The sequence below is a fragment of the Peromyscus leucopus genome, chromosome 19 (assembly GCF_004664715.2).
Source record: "Peromyscus leucopus breed LL Stock chromosome 19, UCI_PerLeu_2.1, whole genome shotgun sequence".
Classification (NCBI taxonomy): Eukaryota; Metazoa; Chordata; class Mammalia; order Rodentia; family Cricetidae; genus Peromyscus; species Peromyscus leucopus.
Window position 1 is genome coordinate 25,323,355 of NC_051079.1, and position 19,639 is coordinate 25,342,993.

General features: G+C 53.9%; 1 protein-coding gene across 2 annotated transcripts in view; it reads right to left on the reverse strand.

The window, feature by feature from the left end:
- Positions 1 to 1,624: 1,624 nt before the first annotated feature.
- The window catches only part of Nrg2 (neuregulin 2), a 190,162-nt gene continuing 172,147 nt past the window's right edge, over positions 1,625 to 19,639 (reverse strand). Inside the window, exons 5-11 of one of the 2 annotated variants that reach the window (XM_028886757.2) lie at positions 18,698 to 18,756; positions 13,997 to 14,020; positions 10,146 to 10,248; positions 8,038 to 8,161; positions 7,563 to 7,690; positions 6,798 to 7,025; positions 1,625 to 4,001 (exon numbers count right to left, since the gene is read on the reverse strand). In XM_028886757.2, coding sequence (XP_028742590.1) covers positions 3,239 to 4,001; positions 6,798 to 7,025; positions 7,563 to 7,690; positions 8,038 to 8,161; positions 10,146 to 10,248; positions 13,997 to 14,020; positions 18,698 to 18,756 — 1,429 coding nt within the window. In that variant the 3' untranslated portion in view covers positions 1,625 to 3,238. Of the gene's footprint in view, positions 4,002 to 6,797; positions 7,026 to 7,562; positions 7,691 to 8,037; positions 8,162 to 10,145; positions 10,249 to 13,996; positions 14,021 to 18,697; positions 18,757 to 19,150; positions 19,228 to 19,639 lie in introns of both variants that reach the window. The other variant, XM_028886758.2, reaches the window with a different exon arrangement.

Below are 19,639 nucleotides of genomic sequence, written 5' to 3' on the forward strand. Positions count from 1 at the left end.
ACTCTTGACGATCGCCTCCCACCTCCTCAGGGAGGGACAACCATGTGCCATACACTGTTGCTGGGTCCTAGGGACGGTGGTTAAAGAGGTCAGCTCCCTGTCTTCATGGGTCTCACAGTTATGGGGAAGTCTGGGTGAGACGTTGTTATCATCGCCACTGCGGACTCTGAGAGGGGCTGGGGAGAGACACTAAAAGTAATACTACAGAGTAAAGAATTTGGGGAACGGGGAGAGAGTTTTGACCTAGGAAGCTGCCTGAATGTCCTGAGTGTTCCAGGGGACAGGGTGGTGGAAGGGAAGTTGCTTTAACGTGATTGCAATGCTTCCTGAAAGGCCACACACTCAGTTTCCCCCAAGGCTGAAACCTGAGAGGCAGAGTGGGCAAGAGGGTCTCTCTGGTCAAAGCATGCTCCTGAGTCCCAACCATACATGTCCATTGACTAGGTGGCTGATGCCATGAGGAGAGAGCTGAGGAACTAGGTTAAGTTCTGGCCTTGGACTCTTGGCAGGTATCTTAGGATCCAGGGCAGATGCTGAGGGAACAAAATGGGGTCAGGTACAAGTTCACTAAATGGTTACTTGAAGTCAACTGGGGTCATATACAGATAGGAGAATTCATCTGAGTCATAAAGGTGGTTTCTGGATGAAAACCTAGAAGGCAACAACTTAAAGCCCTCATAGAGGCTAAGTGAGGGCTCTAACCTGGATCGGAATAAGATCTGACCAGTGGCTTCACCAAGAGGTCAGAGCAGTGAATTTGGGGTCCCATAGAGATCAGAGGTCACACGTAAGGATTATGGCCCTAAGAAAGCTCTCAAGACAACAGCAAACGATAGCAGAGGGATCTAATGAGAGCATCTCCTGGGGCCGGGAAGAGGTCCATGATCTACAGGTTTGTGTAACATTCAGCTCAGTAATTTTCTTTCATTTTTTTCCCCTTTGTACTACGTGCCCCCTCAACGAAAATAATGACTTTATAAATTTAGACTTTTCTTAATCATCACCTCATCGAGTTTTTGCCACTTTGTGATTCAAGGTTGCAAGGCTCAGGATTCTGTCACCACCCCCTTCGAGGTGGCCATCGTCCAGCCATCTGTCAGGAGCAGCGCTGGGTCCATCTGCATGTGGCCACCACAGCAACTCGATGAGGGCTACAATTTCTTCCCCATCTCTCACTAAGCAGCAACTGTGGGTTGGAGAAGGCACAGAGCTAGTGAGGGCCAGAGCTGGCACTCGATTCCATCCCTCATGTTGCTCTGTGCCTCTGGGTCCCACTCCTCTATCAGTGCCTGTCTAGTTCTATGCTGGGCCATTCGAGAATGTGTATAAGCATACACAAACGTGTACACATTCACCCCAGCTCTTTGGAGAGAAGGCTTCAGTTCCAGGAGGCTGGCATCTTGCTTCCTGGTATTCTAGGTAGCTGATGAGAAGGACTCTTCACCCTGGACTCCATCTGCCTCCTCCATGCCTGAGATCAGACCTTCATCGGAGCTGCAGGTTTAGACATGCCCTGCCTCTGAGGGGGTTTAAATTGGGGAAAGAGCAATACCCTGTGGGCTTCGAAGCTGCAGCTGTTCTGGTCCTTCTGGCAATGAGGGTGCCCATTATACTGTCTTACATGTCCAGACTCTGCCTGTGATGTGCCTGAGGCCCCAAGGGTCATCTTTACCTCCGCTGCCCCGGTGCCAACCCCACAGCCCTATTCTTCCCTCTTCACCCACCTGGGCGGGAAACTGTTGCCTCAATCCAGCTCCCTAGCTCCAGGGCAGGGACTGGGCCAGAGTTCTGAGGCTGAGTTTAAAGCACAACAATTTGCGTCAATCCCTTGGCTGGGTTTCCCAGCACCCAGGGGGGACACCTTATAAATGATTTGGAAGGAAGACTTGGAGCAGGTCCTTGGAGCTGGGGCCAGCGGAACTGGAGAGAGGGTCACTTCCGCTCAGGGACTGCCCTGGCCCTCTCCAATCTTTATTCAGTACCCATGTGCCTTATCCCAGGTCCTGAGTCTATCTACCCTCCTCACCTGGGGCCAGGTACACACAGTCAAACAGGAATTAGTTCTGATTTTATTTATAATATAAAAATGTTCAAGTGTCAACAGTCAGGTGTTTGGACATGTCAGGATTTCCCGTTTGCTCCTGTTTGGGATTTTTTTTTTTTCTTGTCTGTTTTTTTTTTTTAGACAATTGCCATTTTTGACAAATTAGCATTGGATCCAGTTGTGAGGGCCGGGGTGGGCAGAACTCGAGGATGGAAGTCATAGGTGGGGTGGGGCTGGGCTGTGAGGACACGGTGTTACTTTATTGCTAAAAGGGGAATCGAATACACTGTCGGAGTGGCTCTTCTGGGTCCCAGCGTGACCATGCATTCAATCTAAAGAATCTGAAATGCAAAGGACATGCAGGTGTAAAATAGAAAAGACGACCTGTAAACGAAGGTGCTGCAGAGGACAGAGGCTATCCTGGAGGCCGCAGGGGAGGAGGAGCCGTGAAGGTTGGGCCCCTGGTAGAGGCTGCCCCCTCCCTAGGCCGGGGGCTGGTGGGGAGACTGCCTTCTCTGTCCTCTTTCCCTCAGCAGCTGTGAGGAGCGGGGAGGACCCCTCCCCATTCTAGTCTCTCTAGTGGGGGTCCTGTGTCTCCCCCTGGAAGTAAGCCGACCTCAATTCCAGCTGTAAGCTTAGGATACCCCGCTCTCTCTGCCCAGGACTCCAGATTTGGACTGGGGAAGATAAAACTCTGCCTTGTCTTCACGTTCTTCCTCACTGTCCGCTAGCCTCAGGGACATTAGAACCTCGGTCTGTCTCTTCTTTCCCTGCCTTTTCTCACCTCCACTGGTTTGGGATCCTATAAGCGTCCATCCCCACCCTGCACCCCAGACGACTCTCCAGGAGCCCCAGATTAGCGTACAGCAAAAGGCACCACAATATAGGTTTCTATTAAAGAGTCAAAAAATTGGCCCATCTCTCTTTTTTTTTTGTTGTTTCTTTTTTTTTTCCGAAGCTGTAAATCAGGATGTTACATATAAATAGTTTCCCTATAAAAACGTCTTTGCCGTTAGCTAGTATTATAAGACAATTTTTTTTTTGCTAAAATGAAAATAAAACATTTTGTTATACTTTTTTCCTTTTTATAGAAAATAAAAATATTTTTATTTCTTTGTTCGCTCCTATTCCCTCTCCAGTCGGTGGTCTCCGCTCTCCCTGGAGACCCGGGGTGGGCGAGGCGGGGGTGGGGCCCTAGAGGGGCCCCGAGTCCTGCTTGGCCCTCGTGGGCGGCCCACGGCTGTGTCTGCTGCTGGCGCGCGTGCTGTGGCTGTCCAGGGAGTAGTAAGTCCTGCTGTCGGCCGCCGGGCACAGCGGCGGCGAGTCCGAGCGCAGCGCGTCGTGCGCCGCTCGCAGGCCGAGGAAAGGCGTGCTCTCGGCCGCCAGCGCCCCGTCCGCGTCGTCCGCGTCGTCGTCCGAGGCCGACGCCGAGCCGCAGCCCGAGCCGCTGCTCAGCGACAGCGAGTCCCGCGCCGCGCGTGCGCGCTGCGCCGCCAACCCGTTGAGGCGCGAGCGCCGCCAGCGCCGCGGCCCCGCTGACGTCCTGCGGGACGCGCCGCGCGTGCGCGGCCGCGGCGGCGGCGGGGGCGCGCACTCCTGCGTGGTCTCGTACTCGTCGTCCTCCGGGATGCGGAAGGGGCTGGCGGGCAGGCTGCCCAAGCTGCCGCCCAGCGCGCAGGCGCTGCGCCGCGGTCCCGGCCCCGCCGCGGGGTAGTAGTAGCTGTCGTAGCTGCGCTGCATGTCCGCGCCGGACCCCGGCCCGGGGCCCGGCGGCGCCGGGTGCCGCAGGAGCGGCTGCTGCTCCGCCAGGCGGTAGCTGATGGGCGCGGCGGGCGGCAGCGACACGGCATGCGCAGAGTTGGGCGACGTGATCTCGAAAGTCGGCACCTGCGTGGCCAGCGAGTAGTGGAAGTCCACGGGCGAGAGGCGCGCGGGCGTGGTCAGGGCCGACACGTACCTGCGGGAGAGACAGAAGCGTGGGTCGGGGAATCTGGGTGCAGGGCCAAGAGATGCCAACCAGAAAGGACCCTCTCCGTAAGAGTGAAGGCTGTGGCTGTGACCACGTTCAGTTTCCATGATCCCTCCCAGCCTGTTTTCGTCCGTTAACCATAGATAACTGTAGTGTTTACTGCAGTGTGATGCTGGACGATTTAGGAAATGTACTAGGGAAGTACCCTAGCCCAGTGTCTGTTTTCGATAAGCATCCGTAAGTGGTCATTTGTTGTAGAGATGCTCACAGTGTCCGGGTTATGTTTAGCTTGGGGTATTTTACGTGTGGTCTCATCTATTCTGGAGAATTTGTGGGTGAGGGCCATACTACACGGGAAAAAGAGACTCAGACATTTAAGTGCCAAGGACGTAATGACCAAGATGTGGCCTGATCCATTCTACATAATAACCAAGATGTGGCCTGATAAACTAAGTCCCTGTTTCACCAAGACTCCACTAGGTGTCTCTTCTTGGAGCGAATGACTCCCAGGTCCACGAAGGCCTGTTTTTGCTAATTCCTACCAGTGTGAATTCAGGTTAGGCAGAAACCAGTAAGCCTAATTCCAGAAACCACTAGCCACCATCCAGAGACTCTTTGGATTTGAGCTCACTGCCCTTGCACGGAAGGTTTATCCCAGGGCTTGGCTTGAGTGAGGGAAATGACATCTTGTATTGAAGCCACAGGGAAGTGACATTGGGTGGGCTCCTCAAGCCAGGGCAGACAGATACCAAGATAACAATAACACGGATCTCTACTCCCCTTACTTCCTTGAACAGTTTGCTTTTGGTAATATATCCCCAGACGTTCCTTTTTGCTCTTCACAGTCCCCCTGTGAGCCTTCAGCTGCCACCATTGTCCACTTCAGGACAGGGATCACTCACCACCATGCCTTTCTTCCAGACTGCTCTGCCAGGTGCCTGACTGCTCTCTGGAACTGGCTCAGCGTCCTTCCTACTCTCTTACAGAACCAGTGGACTGCCCTTCTCCCCTTGCCCACATGCAGATCTAATTAGCTGCCAAGTCCTACTCACTCCTTTTATGAGGCGCACTCTCCAGTCTGAGCCAGATGTTCTTTCTGGTCCTGCCACCACCGTGGGGTCTCTTTCACTCTAGGAAGTTCCCAGAGCAAACAAAACAAAACTACCCCCCTTCCAACCAAAACCAAACCAACCAAACCTCAGCTCTGCTAAGGACGCCCTTCCTATATATCCACCCAGGCTCCACCTCCCAAGCAAGCAGAAGCCAAGGGCCCTTGGTCTATCTCTGCCCAGCCTGCCTGTTGAGCTCCATGGCTCCTCACTGCCCACCCTGTTTCTCTTCAGCGTGCTCTTAAGTGTTTCTCTTAGAACAGCTGCAGCGATACACCATGTCAGCAAAGCTTCCCTTCCCCATCTCCCTGCCGATGGTCTCCCCATTACCTAGTGCCAGGGTTACCACTGATGACAACAGAGACAGGCGTGAATGAGGCAGAACTCGGTACATTATCTTGGGGTCCTTTACGAGCTCCATGTGCAGCAGGTATTTTTTCCCCCATGTACACTGAAGGAACAAATTTTGAGGCACCTGCCCCAGATCATGCAGAGAGCGGTGGGGCTGGGCTTGGAAAGGAAAATCTGGGTGCTTCTTGGAGCCTGTAGCTGGAGCGGGTTTCTCTGCCCTACTGTGGCGTCTGTGCTTAGCACTTGTGGAAACTGCTGAGCGTGCCAGTGGTTTGTCCCTGGCTTGGAATAAGAGCAGGTAGGCCATCTCTGGTATGCTTGATCAGCCCAGGCCGGACATAGAGCCATTTGAGTCATAGAGAGGTAGAATTTGCCCCGTCCTGGAGCCTCTCCTGACATGGTGTGCCTTCCTCTGCTTTCCTCTCACAGACCTAGCTTGCCTAACAGCCACTGGGAAGGAGATCAGGATGGGGTCTAGCTCCCAGGACTCCTGATGTGGAGTCAGGAAAGAAAGGAGTTTCTTTAGTTCGTGTGTGTGTGTGTGTGTGTGTGTGTGTGTGTGTGTGTGTGTGAAGATGAGAGAGAGAAGAGAGAAAGAGAGAGAGAGAGAGAGAGAGAGAGAACATGTGTGCCACAGCATGTGTATGGAGGGCAGAGGACAACTTGTGGGAGCTGGCTCTTTCCTTCCACCTTGTGGGTTCTAGGAATTAAACTTAGACCACCAGGCTTGGTGGACAAGCTTATTTGCTACTGAGCAGTCTTGCCAGCCCCAGGGAAAAAGACATTTCCTGGTTCTTACTTTATCGACTTCTCAGGATCCCAGCAATGCCCTGGGCACTGGGACCCTTATGCTGCTGCTGCCAGGCCCAGAGATCATTCTTGGCTTATGTCCTTGTCCTCGGGTCAGTGCCCTTGAAAGTGACCTCTTTTCTCAGCCTCTAGTCTCCTTGATCTTGGTGTCTTTCTGTTTCTGTTGAGATGTGAGGTCTTTAGGTGATACTGGGAACCAGACAACCTTGGTCCTGTGTGGATAGTCCCGTTTGCCCCCATGCTCCAGTATGGTTATTAATGTTCCCTAATGGGACAAACTATGTGGTCACTCTAACCAGATCTATTGAGCTAGATACAATTCTAATCCCAGGAGACCACTTAACCTTTCTGAGACCTTGTCTGCCCAACAGAAATACTGAATGAGGCTCCTGGCAACGCCTCTGAGGCACCTGAAGGGTCAGCTTTGGGTTGGCAGTGGCAGCTTTCTAGCCGAGGAGGGGTCCAGTCAAGGGGTACCGAGGAGGGGTTCAGTCAAGGGGTAGTAGGAACTGACCTCTCACTGTGTGGAGAGTCACGCAGGGAGTCTATGGAGTCGTGGTAAGGTGGCATGGCAGCCCTGCGCCGCTCCTCCTGGCTGTAGGCTGCCGCCCTCCGCGCCCGCGCCTCCACACATGCCGGGCTGTTGCACTTGCTGGTGCCCACCGACGACAGCATGATGCCCGACTGGGAATCCGAGGTCAGGCTCTCCGAGCGTTCCAGGCTCCACGTGTGGCTCTCATGTCTGGGAAAACCAGATAGGCGTGAGTTGGTAGGTGAGGAAGGGCAGGCTGTCCTAATGCAGGTGTGTGGTCCCATGGCCACCCTGCCCTGGGTTCTTCATCCCATCTGTGTGTCCCTTCGGTCACTGTCCTCTCCACTCTCGGGTGATGTGGAGTGTCACAGGTCTTCAGCCCTGACAGTGGGCGAAGCAAGACTGGGATCCTGGGGTGTAGAGGCTCTTTTTCTCCTGTCACCAACGCCCCCCCCCCAGCTGGGACGCTTCCACCCCCACGTTCCTTATCCATCCCTCAGGATCCCAGCCTCAGTGGCCAATAGCAAGGCCTCTGATTTTTGCACAGCGCTCCCCCACGGATGGAGGGCCCAGCTCTGTTATTTTTCCAGCTGTAGGGATTACTGATGTGCTTGTGCAGACAGGTTGCCCCAGTCCTGGAGAGTCGGGTGGGCTGTGGTCGGTGTGCGAACACAAGAGAAGATGCCAACTAGCTGTGGAGGGCTGAGTGACAAACGACAGGAGTTAGCAGGCCCTGGTGCCGCTCACCTGTGGCTGGAGGTGGGCGTGGCCGTGGAGCAGTGGTGAGAAGGTGAGCAGGAGCGGCTCCCAGAGAACGTGGTCTCAGTTTCCCTCCGGATCACGTGGTCTGTGGCTGGCACATTTTTGGAGATGTACTGGGAAAACAGACAGGAAGTTGGGAGGAGTTAGTGATGGAGACTAGAGAGGCTTCCTTTCCTGGTAGGGAGGGCAAGGGATGAGCACTGAGTGGGTTAAGGGGTGACCCACTGGGTGAGCTGTGACGATGTTGGGTCAGGGATGGCCCCAGACAATCGCCCCCCCCTTCAATTCTTCCTTATGGAAATGAGCAGAGTGAAGCCAGGTCCCCGGTGAGGTGGTGCCTGGCACACAGGACTGACTCCTCATAGCTTGAGTGGCATCCACCCTGGCCCATCCCTGCAGCCAGAGAAGGTAGCTGTCCAGCAAGAGCTAAGAGCGGGGCAGGTCTGGGAACACCACTCACATCTGCCATCTGGATCTCCTCAGGGTCCAGCCGAGGGTGGCTGGGCCCATTGGCCAGGCTCCGGTTCTGGTGGGCTGGACACATGTTCTGCCGGAGATGGTTATGCATCTGCCTCCGCTGTTTTCTGCACAGGAGAAGGGTAGGTGAGCCTGGCATAGCTCCCTTAAAGGGATGAAATACCCTGGCCTCTCCTTCCAGGGAGCTGGGCAATGCACAGAACCCTATTGCTTTGTACTGTGTGGTCTTGGGCAAGTTCTAGAAGTTCATGAGGACATTCCACTTCCTCCACTTGTAGTTTAGAACCCCTTACGACCCCAAAGACCACTGACCATAAAAAGCCCATCAGTGACTCTCACACTGTGCTAGCCCCTCCCTCCCTCTCTCCCTCCCCCCTCCCTCCTTCATTTGCTTAGTAATTGTTTTTACTGTGTTCCAGACACTGCTTTGGAACAGATGATGTAAACATGGCCCATGCTTCATGCAGCCTGGGGGCCAGTAGGGGAGTTGGATAGTAAATACACAAGTCCATGAACAGTCAGTTTCAGTGAAGTTTTACAAAGAAAATAAAACAGAATGCTGTGATTCAGGAGCCAGGCCTGCGGGACTCCCGTATACTGACACATAATAAATGCTCAGGAAATTATATTATCATATGCAACTGTAATTATATCACTCCTATGGCTCAAACCCTTCCCGGCCTTCAGCATTCCATTTTTCTCCCCAGCCTTGTCTCTTGCTGCCTCCCTCTACCCAGCTGGCTGCTTCCCGGGACAGCATGCTTCTGATCCTGCAGCGCTCTGCCCTGCGCTCCAGCCTCTTCACCCGCTCCTGTCCTCTCTCCTTAGGCCCTCACCTGAATGCCACTTCCTAGGCCAAGGCCTTCTGCTCTCCTGCTGAGGATAGGGGCTTCAGAAATGGATCTTGCTGGCCAGATACAGTGGAGGCAGGGGGATTTCTGTGGATCCCAGGGCAGCCAGGGCTATATAGTGATGTGGAACATGCTTGGAGCCCGGTCACGAGCCTGGGGCCGGGCCTAGTGTTAGCACCAATGCAGAGCTTACTTAAGTGTTAGCTTACTGCAGTCGTGAGTAAATGCAGGGCCCAGAACTGGTACTTCTTTCCTCAGTTCGTGGACTCTACTTTCTTGGGCTGAGTCCCAACCCCCTCCTTACTTCCCAGCCTTTCTGGTTCTGGTCCCATCCAAGATGCGGTCAGCGGGACCTTAGATCCCATCTGTAGGGCAGCAGGAGTCCAGACCCAGAGACTCAGTCTCTGAAATGGTAACTCTGCCTAGGCTCACGTTCCAGATGCAAACGCGTTGCATCACCTCACTCTACAGTCTTCGTTGGCTCCATACCATCCGGAGCCTGGCACCAAGGTTTTAAGGGGCACCTGAATCCCAGATATCTTTAGTTTCTGTCTCTTTCCGACCCCGGCTTTTTGCTCTGAGCAGTCTGGGCTGCCCTCTCTCGCTTGTCTTTCCGTTTGTCCTCTTCGACATGACCTTGCCAGCTTCCCCAGCAACTTGCCCTGAGATAGCCCACTCCCTCCTCCTCTGTGCTCCTTTTGCAGTACCTCCAGCGTGGGGGTGCACAGTGCTGTCGAGGCACCTGTTTGTCTCGGGAGGGCAGGCTTCCCTGCACATCTTCCTTCCCAGCATGGCCCAGGGCCTCGCCCACCAGCACTCCAGCCCCTACCCATCTGAAATTATAAGGGTAATTATGCCACTCCTATGACTTAAACCCTTCCCCCGGCCTCTAGTGCCCCATTTTTCTCCCCCAGGCTTGTCCCTTGCTGTGAGAGCCTGCAAAGGGCATCTGGGAGCTCCAGTGAGGTCACTGCAGTGTCCTTTGAGGTGCACACTAGACTCAGTTTTCTCAAGGCCCTGCGGGAGATAGCAGCGTTGGGTTTGAACCAAGACTTGCCTGTCACTTTGCCTGTCACTTGGTGCTACAGCTGCAGAGTCCCTGAGACTACTGGGGACAGGAAGCTGTAGGCTCTCAGGCTGGGCAGAGTGGGTCCAGGGAGAAAGTGTGTTCTCACAAGGATATATTGGAGCCCCACCCGCCGGGCTTGGCCCGTTCCGGGCTTGAGCATGTAACACTCACTTGGTCTTGCAGTAGGCGACCACACAGACGATGCCCACGACCAGCAGAGCCACACAGATGCCAGTAATGGTCAGGACTCTCTTCTGGTACAGCTCCTCAGCCTCTGCGGGGCAGAGCAGGAACAGAGCCCATGGAGACGCGTGTACAGAACCTCCCTGTCCCCAAGCTGTGGGCCCCCTCAGCACAGGATCTGTCCCTCTCCTTCCAGCCCTTCCCCTTGCCTGCTCTTAGACTGACTTTGCCTCCCCTCAGACGCCCCCTCCCCCTGCTCACCCCCTCCCCAAGCCCATATCTGCTCAATGCACATGAGTGGAGATATGGATATGGATAGGGATGGAGTAGGGGTGAGGTCCCGAGGCCACAGGAGAGGGGAGGCAACACCTTGACCAGCACCCCTGCCCTGCTCCATGGCGGCCCAGCAGAGGGTTGTGTTCTTCATGGCAATGACAGGGACCTGGAGCAAAGGCCTTGCTCAGGCACCCCGATTCCCTAAGAATTGGTTGGTGATAGGGTATCGGGCCCGGATTCGGGAGGTGCTAGGGCCAGGAGCAGGGACACAGCAGACTGACTGGGCCTAGCGAGGGTGTGGAAAGAAAGGCCTTTCTCCATTCCCACAGCCTGGTCAGGGCCATGCCTTGGCTCACCGGACCTTGTCGTCTGCTGGTGGCAGTGCAGCCCCCACCTGGCATGTGGGGTGTCCTTGTGCACAAGGAACGAGCCCGCCTTTACTAACGAGCCAGGTGAGGCTGGGCCCAACTGCTCCGTCTTCCCTCTGTTGCCTGGTGTGGCCACCCCTGCCCCTCTAAGACAGAGAAAGCCAGGAGGAAGACGAGGAAAAGCCAAGGCTGTGTCACAGAGAGCCCACCCTACTCAGACCTGCTGGCTGGCACTGCCACCTGCCCCTGCTCCCAGTTCAGTGAGAAGTGGGGGCAGGCCCTCCGTGATTGGCAGAGCTCTGAGAAATGTCCCTGATCCCTCAGATTTATGTCACCTCCTGTGTATACAAGCAACCTCAGAGCTACAAACCCTCTGGACACTCACATACCCGAGCTTTGGCTCCTGGAGTCACAGACGTGCCTTTCACACAGACACTCATACATGTGAATCTTCACACACAGCTGATCACATGCTCCAGAAATGGGCAAACGTGCATGCCCAAGCACTCTGAGTTACATTCAGGCAGAGCTTAACCAATCTCTGTCCCAGCGGGCTTTACTCTGTTCATCTACCAGTTCTTCCCAGCAAGTGTCTCCATCACTTCTTGGAGACCATTCTAGTCACAGTTACAAACAGCTTCCACTGGCTGGGCTTTGATGGCACATGCCTTTAATCCCAGCACTCGGGAGGCAGAGGTGAGTGGATCTCTGTGAGTTCAAGGCCAGCCTGGTCTACAGAGTGAGTTCCAAGACAGGCTCCAAAGCTACACAGAGAAACCCTGTCTCAAAAAAACAAACAACAAAAAAACCGCCCCCCCAAATCCAAAACAAACAGCTTCGACATTATCAAGTCCTCTGGCACTTGACCCCTTCCTCCAAGGCCTGGTGCCTAGAACTTTGGTGGTGAACGGCTCCTCTGTGGGTTGAACTTTCTGCAATGGCTGCTTTCTTCTCTTAACCAAACGAGCTCAGGCTTCCCAGGCCTCTTTCTTTCCTCCACTCTTTCTTGGCATCATCTAGACAGACCTACAGGTCCTACAGGTATGCACTCCCCATCTCCATCTCCTGCTCTGATTTCTCCCTGCTTCTCGGCTCAATACGCATGAGCCATGACCAGCCGAACCACTGGCCAGCCGAACCACTGGTTCCCTAGCTTTCTGCACACCTGCTTGTCTGTTTCGTTAGTGAGGCCTCTCTTCCCACCTCCCTGGTCCATCCAAAAGTCACCCCAGCTTTGCTTTCCAAGTGAGTCATGGATCTGACCGCGGCGAACATTTTCGCTGCTGCCTTTCCAGTCCAGGAGGGGGCCCCCCTCCACTAGAGATGGCCACCTTCTGACAGGCCTTTCTGCTTCCGCTCCTCCGAACCCTGACTCATCCCTGTGCTCCATAGACACCGGTCACAACGCAGCTCATTCTAGTCTGCTGCTCAGAAACAATGGCTTCTCATTGCAAGTATAAAACCCAAGGGCTCCCAGTATCTTCAAGGCCCCTGATTACCCAGTTTCCATTTGGAGCTTATCTGTGGCCTGCTGTACTTGGAGCTGGCTGAAGCATCTCTGTCCACGGAATAAGACAAGCCTATAGATACTGTGTCCCCTGCCTTCAATTCTCTCCCCGGTTGTTTGGAGGGCTAGCTACCAGCTGGACCACGCAGGACAAACTTGATCTTTAGTCACAGTAGCTCTCTAGTGCAGTCCAGCCAAACCCGCGCCGCCCCCCCTGCCCTCCCAGCTCACTTCTTTCCTTCCTTCTTTCTTTCCTTCCTTCCTTCCTTCCTTCCTTCCTTCCTTCCTTCCTTCCTTCCTTCCTTCCTTCTCTCTCTCTCTCTCTTTCTTTCTTGTATCACTTATCAGCCATGTTTCCTGTTTGTTGCTGTCTTCTCTGAATGCAGTTCTAGGAGGTGGGAAAGTTCTGGTGTTGAGTGGATGTTGATTGGGTAGGTGAGTGAGTGCATTCCCTTCCTCCCTTAGACAGACACACACACCTCCACTCACCTCCACGTGCTGGCAGTTTCAACACCAAATACTCCGGGCTTAACACAGAGACATTCCACAGCCTTTCTGTATCCCTGAGTCTTGCCCTGAGACACCTGCTAGCCAGACATGACCATTCTTCCATTCCAACAGAATCCACCCACACATACCTGCAGATTCATCCCTGTGAACTCCAGTCTCCACCCTCCTCTCCACTCAGTTTAGCCTGAGACCCAGGCAGACTCACACATGCAGACTTTGAGCTTTGCCTTCTACTGAGAGCAACTGACAGGGACTAGGTGGTTGGGGAGCTGAGACCTCCCTGGGGCTGCCATGAAAAAGCCTTTCCATATACGTTGTCTCTGATGTTCCCACCACTCCTGAGCCCTGTGTGCCTGGTGCTGTGACACATGGGGACACTTGAGGCTAGGCTGGAGTCTCCCCACACCAAGTCAGAGAGCTTAAAACGCTGATTCCCAATGTCTCCTCCAGATAGGCAGTCTTCTCTAGAGACCAAAGGACAGACAGTGTTTGTGGCTTTGTGGGGGACGTAGGAATCCGATGTAAGTTTCTGGGGGGGGGTAGGGGAGAGGGTCAGTACAGATTAGAACCCTGGGTGGTCTTACCCACAGATACACATACACACTACATGCCACTGTAGGGACAGATCATGGAGGAGCAAAAGCCTCAGGCAGATGGCAGAGCCTAGCAGACAGACACGAGGCAGGGGACAGAAGCAAATGGGAAGTTGTCAGCCTCTAGCCTAGTGCGGAGAATATGAAGCAGTGGAAATGGGTTTGGGAAGGAAGGAGGACCCGAGTGAGGTGGAAAAAGTTGCCTCTCTGCATAGCTCCTCAAACCAGGCTGCTTTGGTTTACAGACACCAGCCCTTCGAGTAGCCGGTAGCTGAGTAGCCGTGTCTGGTTTGATGGCTGACAGGCTGTACTGCTCGGCAGGGCTGGTCCCTGCGGGTTCCTCCCCTGCAGGGGGTGCTAACTGAGCCCCAGGCACAGTTTAAACTGCAGGCTACCCTGCTCTCCCTGAGATTTTCTTGTCTGGTTATAGTTAATGCTGGAGCGTCTTGCGGAGGCCAGGGAAAATGTCAGAATCGCCCCTTTCCATTTGGGAGGAGAGGAAACCTAACGTCCCCGCAGTCCTGGTGTCAGAGGCTGTGGAGGGGGGCTGCGCACGTGATGCAGGGTGATAATCAGGTTCCATACCCTTTAATTCAAATCCAAGGTGCTCTGGCAGTGCGGAACAAAGGGGAGTGAGGCGGGCCAGGGAGAGAATGAGAAAGAAGGGGAGGGGAGAGAGGGAGAGAGAGAGAGAGAGAGAGAAAACGTTGGTCAGAACTCTTCAGACACTGGGCAGCCAGCCTGTGAGGTGAAAGCAGGTTAGTAGCGCCCCCTCCCGGCCTCCTGAGCTCCTTCCCTGGCCCCTAGTCCCTGAGAGCCCCAAAAGGCAAGAGAGAGGCCGTGTTAGAACTGGCAGGCAGGAAAGGGTCTTTAGAGGTGAGCAGTGGGTTAGTACCTGGTGAGAAGGCACAGGCGCAAGAGTCGGTTGGCAAAGTCCCCTGGAGCAGAGGTCAAGTTGGGGGGGTGTCCCAGGAGGAGTGCCCAGTCCCCTCCTGGTTCTAGCTCCCACCCTTCAGCATCCCCAGTCCTCCTGAAGTCAGTCTGCCCTACTTCTAGCTCATTCTTGGAGGTCCTTTTCATCTGTTGGAAATGGATGTGTCACGTCTCTGGACCAGCCCCGAGTCCCTGCCTTGTGCCATAGGCCTAGCTGGCCTGGCCTAGCTCCTGGCAGCCCGGGTGCAGAGCTTCGGTGACTTAGGGGAGAAGAATGGGGAGAGAAGACTCCAAGAAGCAAGTCATTGCTCCTCTTGGCATTCCATATACCCCAAACCCAACTCACTGTTTAGGAGAGCATCTACAACTCAGAGCACAGGAAGAGTGAGTTCGTCTGTGGAACATGCACACTTCTTACACTATAGGCAAATTACAGGGTTGGAAGTGAGGTCATTACCTGAATGTGTGTGTTCGGGCCTTTGAGAGGTGGATGCTTACAACATGCTTAAGAGATTAAATAAAAGGGCTTTTTCTAAGGGTCAGCTCTGGCAGTCACAGTCACCATTGTCTGTGACTCTGAGAGATGCCCAACCTATCTAGGTCTCAGTCTCTCAGCTGCAATGGGGGGGGGGAACCAAGCCTTGCCATGGGGTCCTGGGAGATCTGAAAACCTGACTGTGCTTCAGAACCGTTCAGGCCAATGGGAGAAGGTCTGGGTGGGAGCCCAGAAATCTCGGTGGTGTTTTCAGGCACAGCCTGTTCTGGTCTACAGAGCTGGGTCTCTGTTTCATCCCTAACTTGCTATATGGATGTGGGTGATCCATGAGTCTGTTCTCTCCAAAGTACCAGTACACAGAGGCAGATGTGAGCAGGCCTGGCCAACAGGAGGTTAGGACTTGTGTGTGCCAGGGCCCCTGCTCACACCTGCCTGGGCACACTCCCTCACTGACTCTCACATCAGTCACCTAGACCTGGTGAGGGTGTGGCTGTGGGCTTGACTTCTCGTCTGCCATGGAGGAAGGGCACCCCGAGAATTATCTGGTCCATTTCTTTGTGCTTTCTGGAAGGGATTCCAGAGGGTTCTGTATTTGGACAGAGCAGGAGAGTGGGTGACTCTGAGCCAAAGACCAAGAAGGTCTTGATCCCAAGAATCTTGAGGAAGATCCTGGGGTTTTGACCGGACCAGTTCTGTGCAGAGGCCACACCAAGGAAGAGAGGACTTCAAACAGAAGCCCCCTGCATGTCTACCACTCTGAAGCTGGGGAGATGTTGAGAATTTGCTTTCTTTTCAGTTTGTTCTGACTGCTTGAAGCCTAAGTGCCGCGCAGGGTCCTCTTTGGCTGGATCAAAGGGTCACGGAGAGGCTCCTGAATAGCATGCCCCGGAGCCTAGGACTTGGAAGCACTCAGGACAGTGTTTCTGATGTCCAGCCATGCTCACCTGAGGGACAGAAGACCAGCTTCGCCGGTTCTAAGTTCTGGTCCTCAGCTCACTTTCAGACAAAGTTGGTAAAGCCTATGGGGGCAGCTAGTGCCCCATGATGCCAGGATACTTTCTCAAGACGATGCAGGAAATCGGGAGGCAGAGACTGGAAGGGATCATGGGCTTAAGCTACGGCTGTTCCTGCTCAGGCTTGTCTGACTATTTCTGAGGATGGCGGCCTCCTGGAGAAGCGAGCAAGTCTCTTAGAGCTCTCTGAGAATGTTCTTCCAGGTCACTTCTCTGGGAACCAAACGGTGTCATGTGACTCCCAGGGCTTATGTTAGGGTAAGCCAGTGGTAGCTGGCACGATTGATGAGGTCACTGAGAGTTTCGCCAGTCACTAGGTAGATGACTTTCTTCCTGGGAAGCCTGAGACAGGTGCTGAGGGATCTACAGCCATGTCTGTGGCAGTTAGGAGAGCAATCTCTTACTCAAGGTTTTTTTTTTTTGTTGTTTTTGTTTTTTTGTTTTTTTTTTGCATGGCACTCAGCCAGGATGGGGTGGTACCACTGAGTCTCAGGCCAGAAATGTTCATATTGACCAGTAAATTAGATGCTGGATTTCCAGCAGCGCTAGGCTTCTTAGGAAATATGCAAATTTATTGTCTTGGACATAACCAACGGCAGTCATAAGGTGCCTGGATGAGGAGACAGTGATGTATGTGCTGATGTGAGCACATGCTCGTGTGTGTGTGTGTGTGTGTGTGTGTGTGTGTGTTTTATGCATTTGTGTGAATGTGTGGTTATACACATGTGGGACACAGATGGGCCAGCTTTCCCTTTCAGGAGGGCAGGGCCTGTAGTGCAAGAAACTTCAAAGTGCTATTGGGGGTCAAAGGCTGTTTTCTTAGTCTCTGAAAGTCTTGCCTGGTTTTGAGGTGGTCTGGGTAGACGACAGGGTCAGACACTTGGCTCAGCAATGCTGGGAGAGATCCTAAATTGCCCTCTAGTGATATGGCGGCTCTCAGGCGAGCCTCTCCCGTGTATCGCTTCATCTCCACGGCTGCCTTCTAGGCGTGGATGCCTCTCTCCTCATCCTACAGGCTTGAGAACAAACCCAGAACACTTCAATGAGGCCCAGGACTAGGGATCTCGGCATCTGGCCCTTCTGGATGGGCAGCTGGGGACTTCAGGGGGTACAGGATGATGTCTTTGTACTCATTATGTACCAGAACATCACGAGGGCCTTCAGGGAACAGGCTTGAAGAACAGGACTTCCGCATAAAGGCACCTGTATGGTACCGATGACACAAGAGGACAGCTGAGGACTGCATTTGCAGGCTCGCTTTTGGGCTCCGAGGGCCCCGCTGAGCCTTCCAGAAGACAGAGGCTAGGCTGACATGATCTAGCTGGCCCAGGGGCTTTGCACGGTAGCCCATGTTCCCGAGGCTCTGCTGCTCTCTGATCTAGGGCTGGCCGGAACTGCCTGTCCAGAACAGTTTTCCAAGCTGTGGGAGGCTCTTAGGCAAGGGTGGAAAGGAACAGGACCCCCAGGGCCTCTCTCACCGGGGCCCACCCTGGCCCATCTGCTCTGTCTTTGCCTGGGACTCCCTCTGCCCCGGAGATCTCCACACAGGCTGGATCTGATTTTGAAATTCTCCCAGAGCTTGAGTTCTACAGAATTCTTTCGGGCTACATGTCTGGCTCACACGTTGTGCCTTTATCCCCTCTCCCTCCATGGCCTGTGACTGGAGGGGTCTGGAGAAAGCACTCCCTCTCATATTATAGACAGAGGTGACGGCCTGGGTCTACCAGCCCTCACCTGCTGGGGCCCAAATGCTCCTTCTAAGGACAGTAGATATATTTCTGGGCTTTGTCCTGGGGTCTGAGGACAATTGTGAGGTTTTCCTTTTCCACTCTGAGACCCAAACTCTAAAACTCTTTTTCTGATATGCTACCTACGGCCCCTGGGTTTCACTTTTGGTATTTTTATGAGTCTTCCTTCCCAACACTGAAGTACCCTTTGGGTTCTCTGGTTCCTTACTGCCCGCAGGACCCAGATGTCCTCTCTAAAAAGGAGCAGGGAGCTAGTCTGCTCTGCAGGATGGGATGGGTGACATGGTCCTGATCTTGAAGACCAACAGACCACAGGGCTCCAAACCAATTGGGTCTGTGACTGTCCAGAGGCCAACTGCTCCGTTCCACCCCACCTGGCGGTGCTTGAAGGAACTGCCCCCAGGCTCCAGTGAAAATTCACTATTCCTAGCCAAATCTCACCCAGTGTGGAAGAAAGAGAGGAGATGGGATCCTGGACAGTGTTCAGACTAGACAGGTCTCGGGAAGAGTCACCAATTTCCTCGAGTCTGTTAGCATCTGCCACAGCCCTCAGTCCACCTCAGCCTGTAACTCTACAAACGTCTCCGGCCTCCATGGAAACCACTGTACGAGGCCCTCTCTCTTTCACTCAGCCCTCTGCCTTGGTCCTGGAACCCCAAAACAAACCTGGCCAGACCAGAAGACAGGCTTTTGAGACCTTTTCCCTTCCCTCAAACGTACCCGCAGAAACATGCACACACTCACTGCCTGGTCGATCAGCAGCCTGACACCAGAGGCAGAGGAGGCTGTACAAATGCCTCTTTCCTCCATCTGGCAGGCTGCCTGATCCCAGAAGAGAGGAGAGGCCTGGACACGGCCCTGCTGCTGCAGAGGATTCAGCATGACTATTCTCAGGCGATCCAGGTGACTTATGGGGATCGGTGGGGAGCCAGGGGTGTATGCCTCCTCTGCAGGGGCTACTGGTAAGCACTGAGGACCGAGAGGAGCTCAGGACACCCTTGTTCCCTCCAAGTCTTGGTAAGTAAGGCCCCCATCCCTCCCACACGGGGAGACTGGCAGTCACCAGGGAAGAAAAGGAATAGAAGAAGAGACATACTGGAGAAGTTGACCATTGCGAACTGCTGACACCTGTCCCCGGTGTATCCCACAGGACACCTACCAAAAGAAAGAAAACCAGAAAGAGAGAGCCAGGATAGCAAGACACAGGCATTGCAACACCCCGGCACAGGCTCCTGCCAACGCCAGCTAGGCTCCTCGCCACGGTTACCATTTGTCCTGGCCTTGTCGCTCTGCCCCTTACCTGCAGCCCTGAACTTTAAACCCAAGGATTAGGCCAAAAAAAAAAAAAAAATGAAAAACAAAGCAAAACAAAACAAAAAAACAAAACAAAAAGAACTAACAAACCAAAGTACGAAAAAGAAAAGGTAAACAAAACGTAACAGCCGAAGATCAAAACAACCAACACCCCTGACCCTACGCCCTACATTGGGGGACTGCACCCGGAAGCTTTCTAAGGAGCGGGGACTTGTGTTTGTATCTTCAAACATACTTTGCTTAGGATCTGGCATGTACAATCGCAAAGGCAGTTTCTCCAAACATCTCTGTCCGAAGAATCCGTTTGGACATCTGGAGAAGGAAAAGGGGAAAAATCACAGAACAAACTGGCATCATCCACGAGGCTAAAGGTTAGAAATCAAAGTGCGCAGTGATGAATGAGAAAACCAAGTCAGGCACTTGGGGTCACACTCGTAGCTGAAGGGGCTGGAGTCGGGGGGCTGGGTGGAGGGCTCTGTCGTCTCCTAGCAAACGCTCTAATCCATGTGGCTCTGTGGGGGGCGGGGCAGGTGGGGTGGGGCAGGGAGGAAAATGAGTTAGGGAAGTTGGGTGGGGGGAAGTGGGGGGTTATTGACTAACTGCCCTATTGGTTGGGGACCTTTCCTTCTTACCTGCCTGGTGAGCCAGGAAGCCAGAACTGTAGCCTCTGGGTGCCAGGCAGCTAGACTTATGGGATACAAGTTCCTGATGTCCTCCAGGCTCT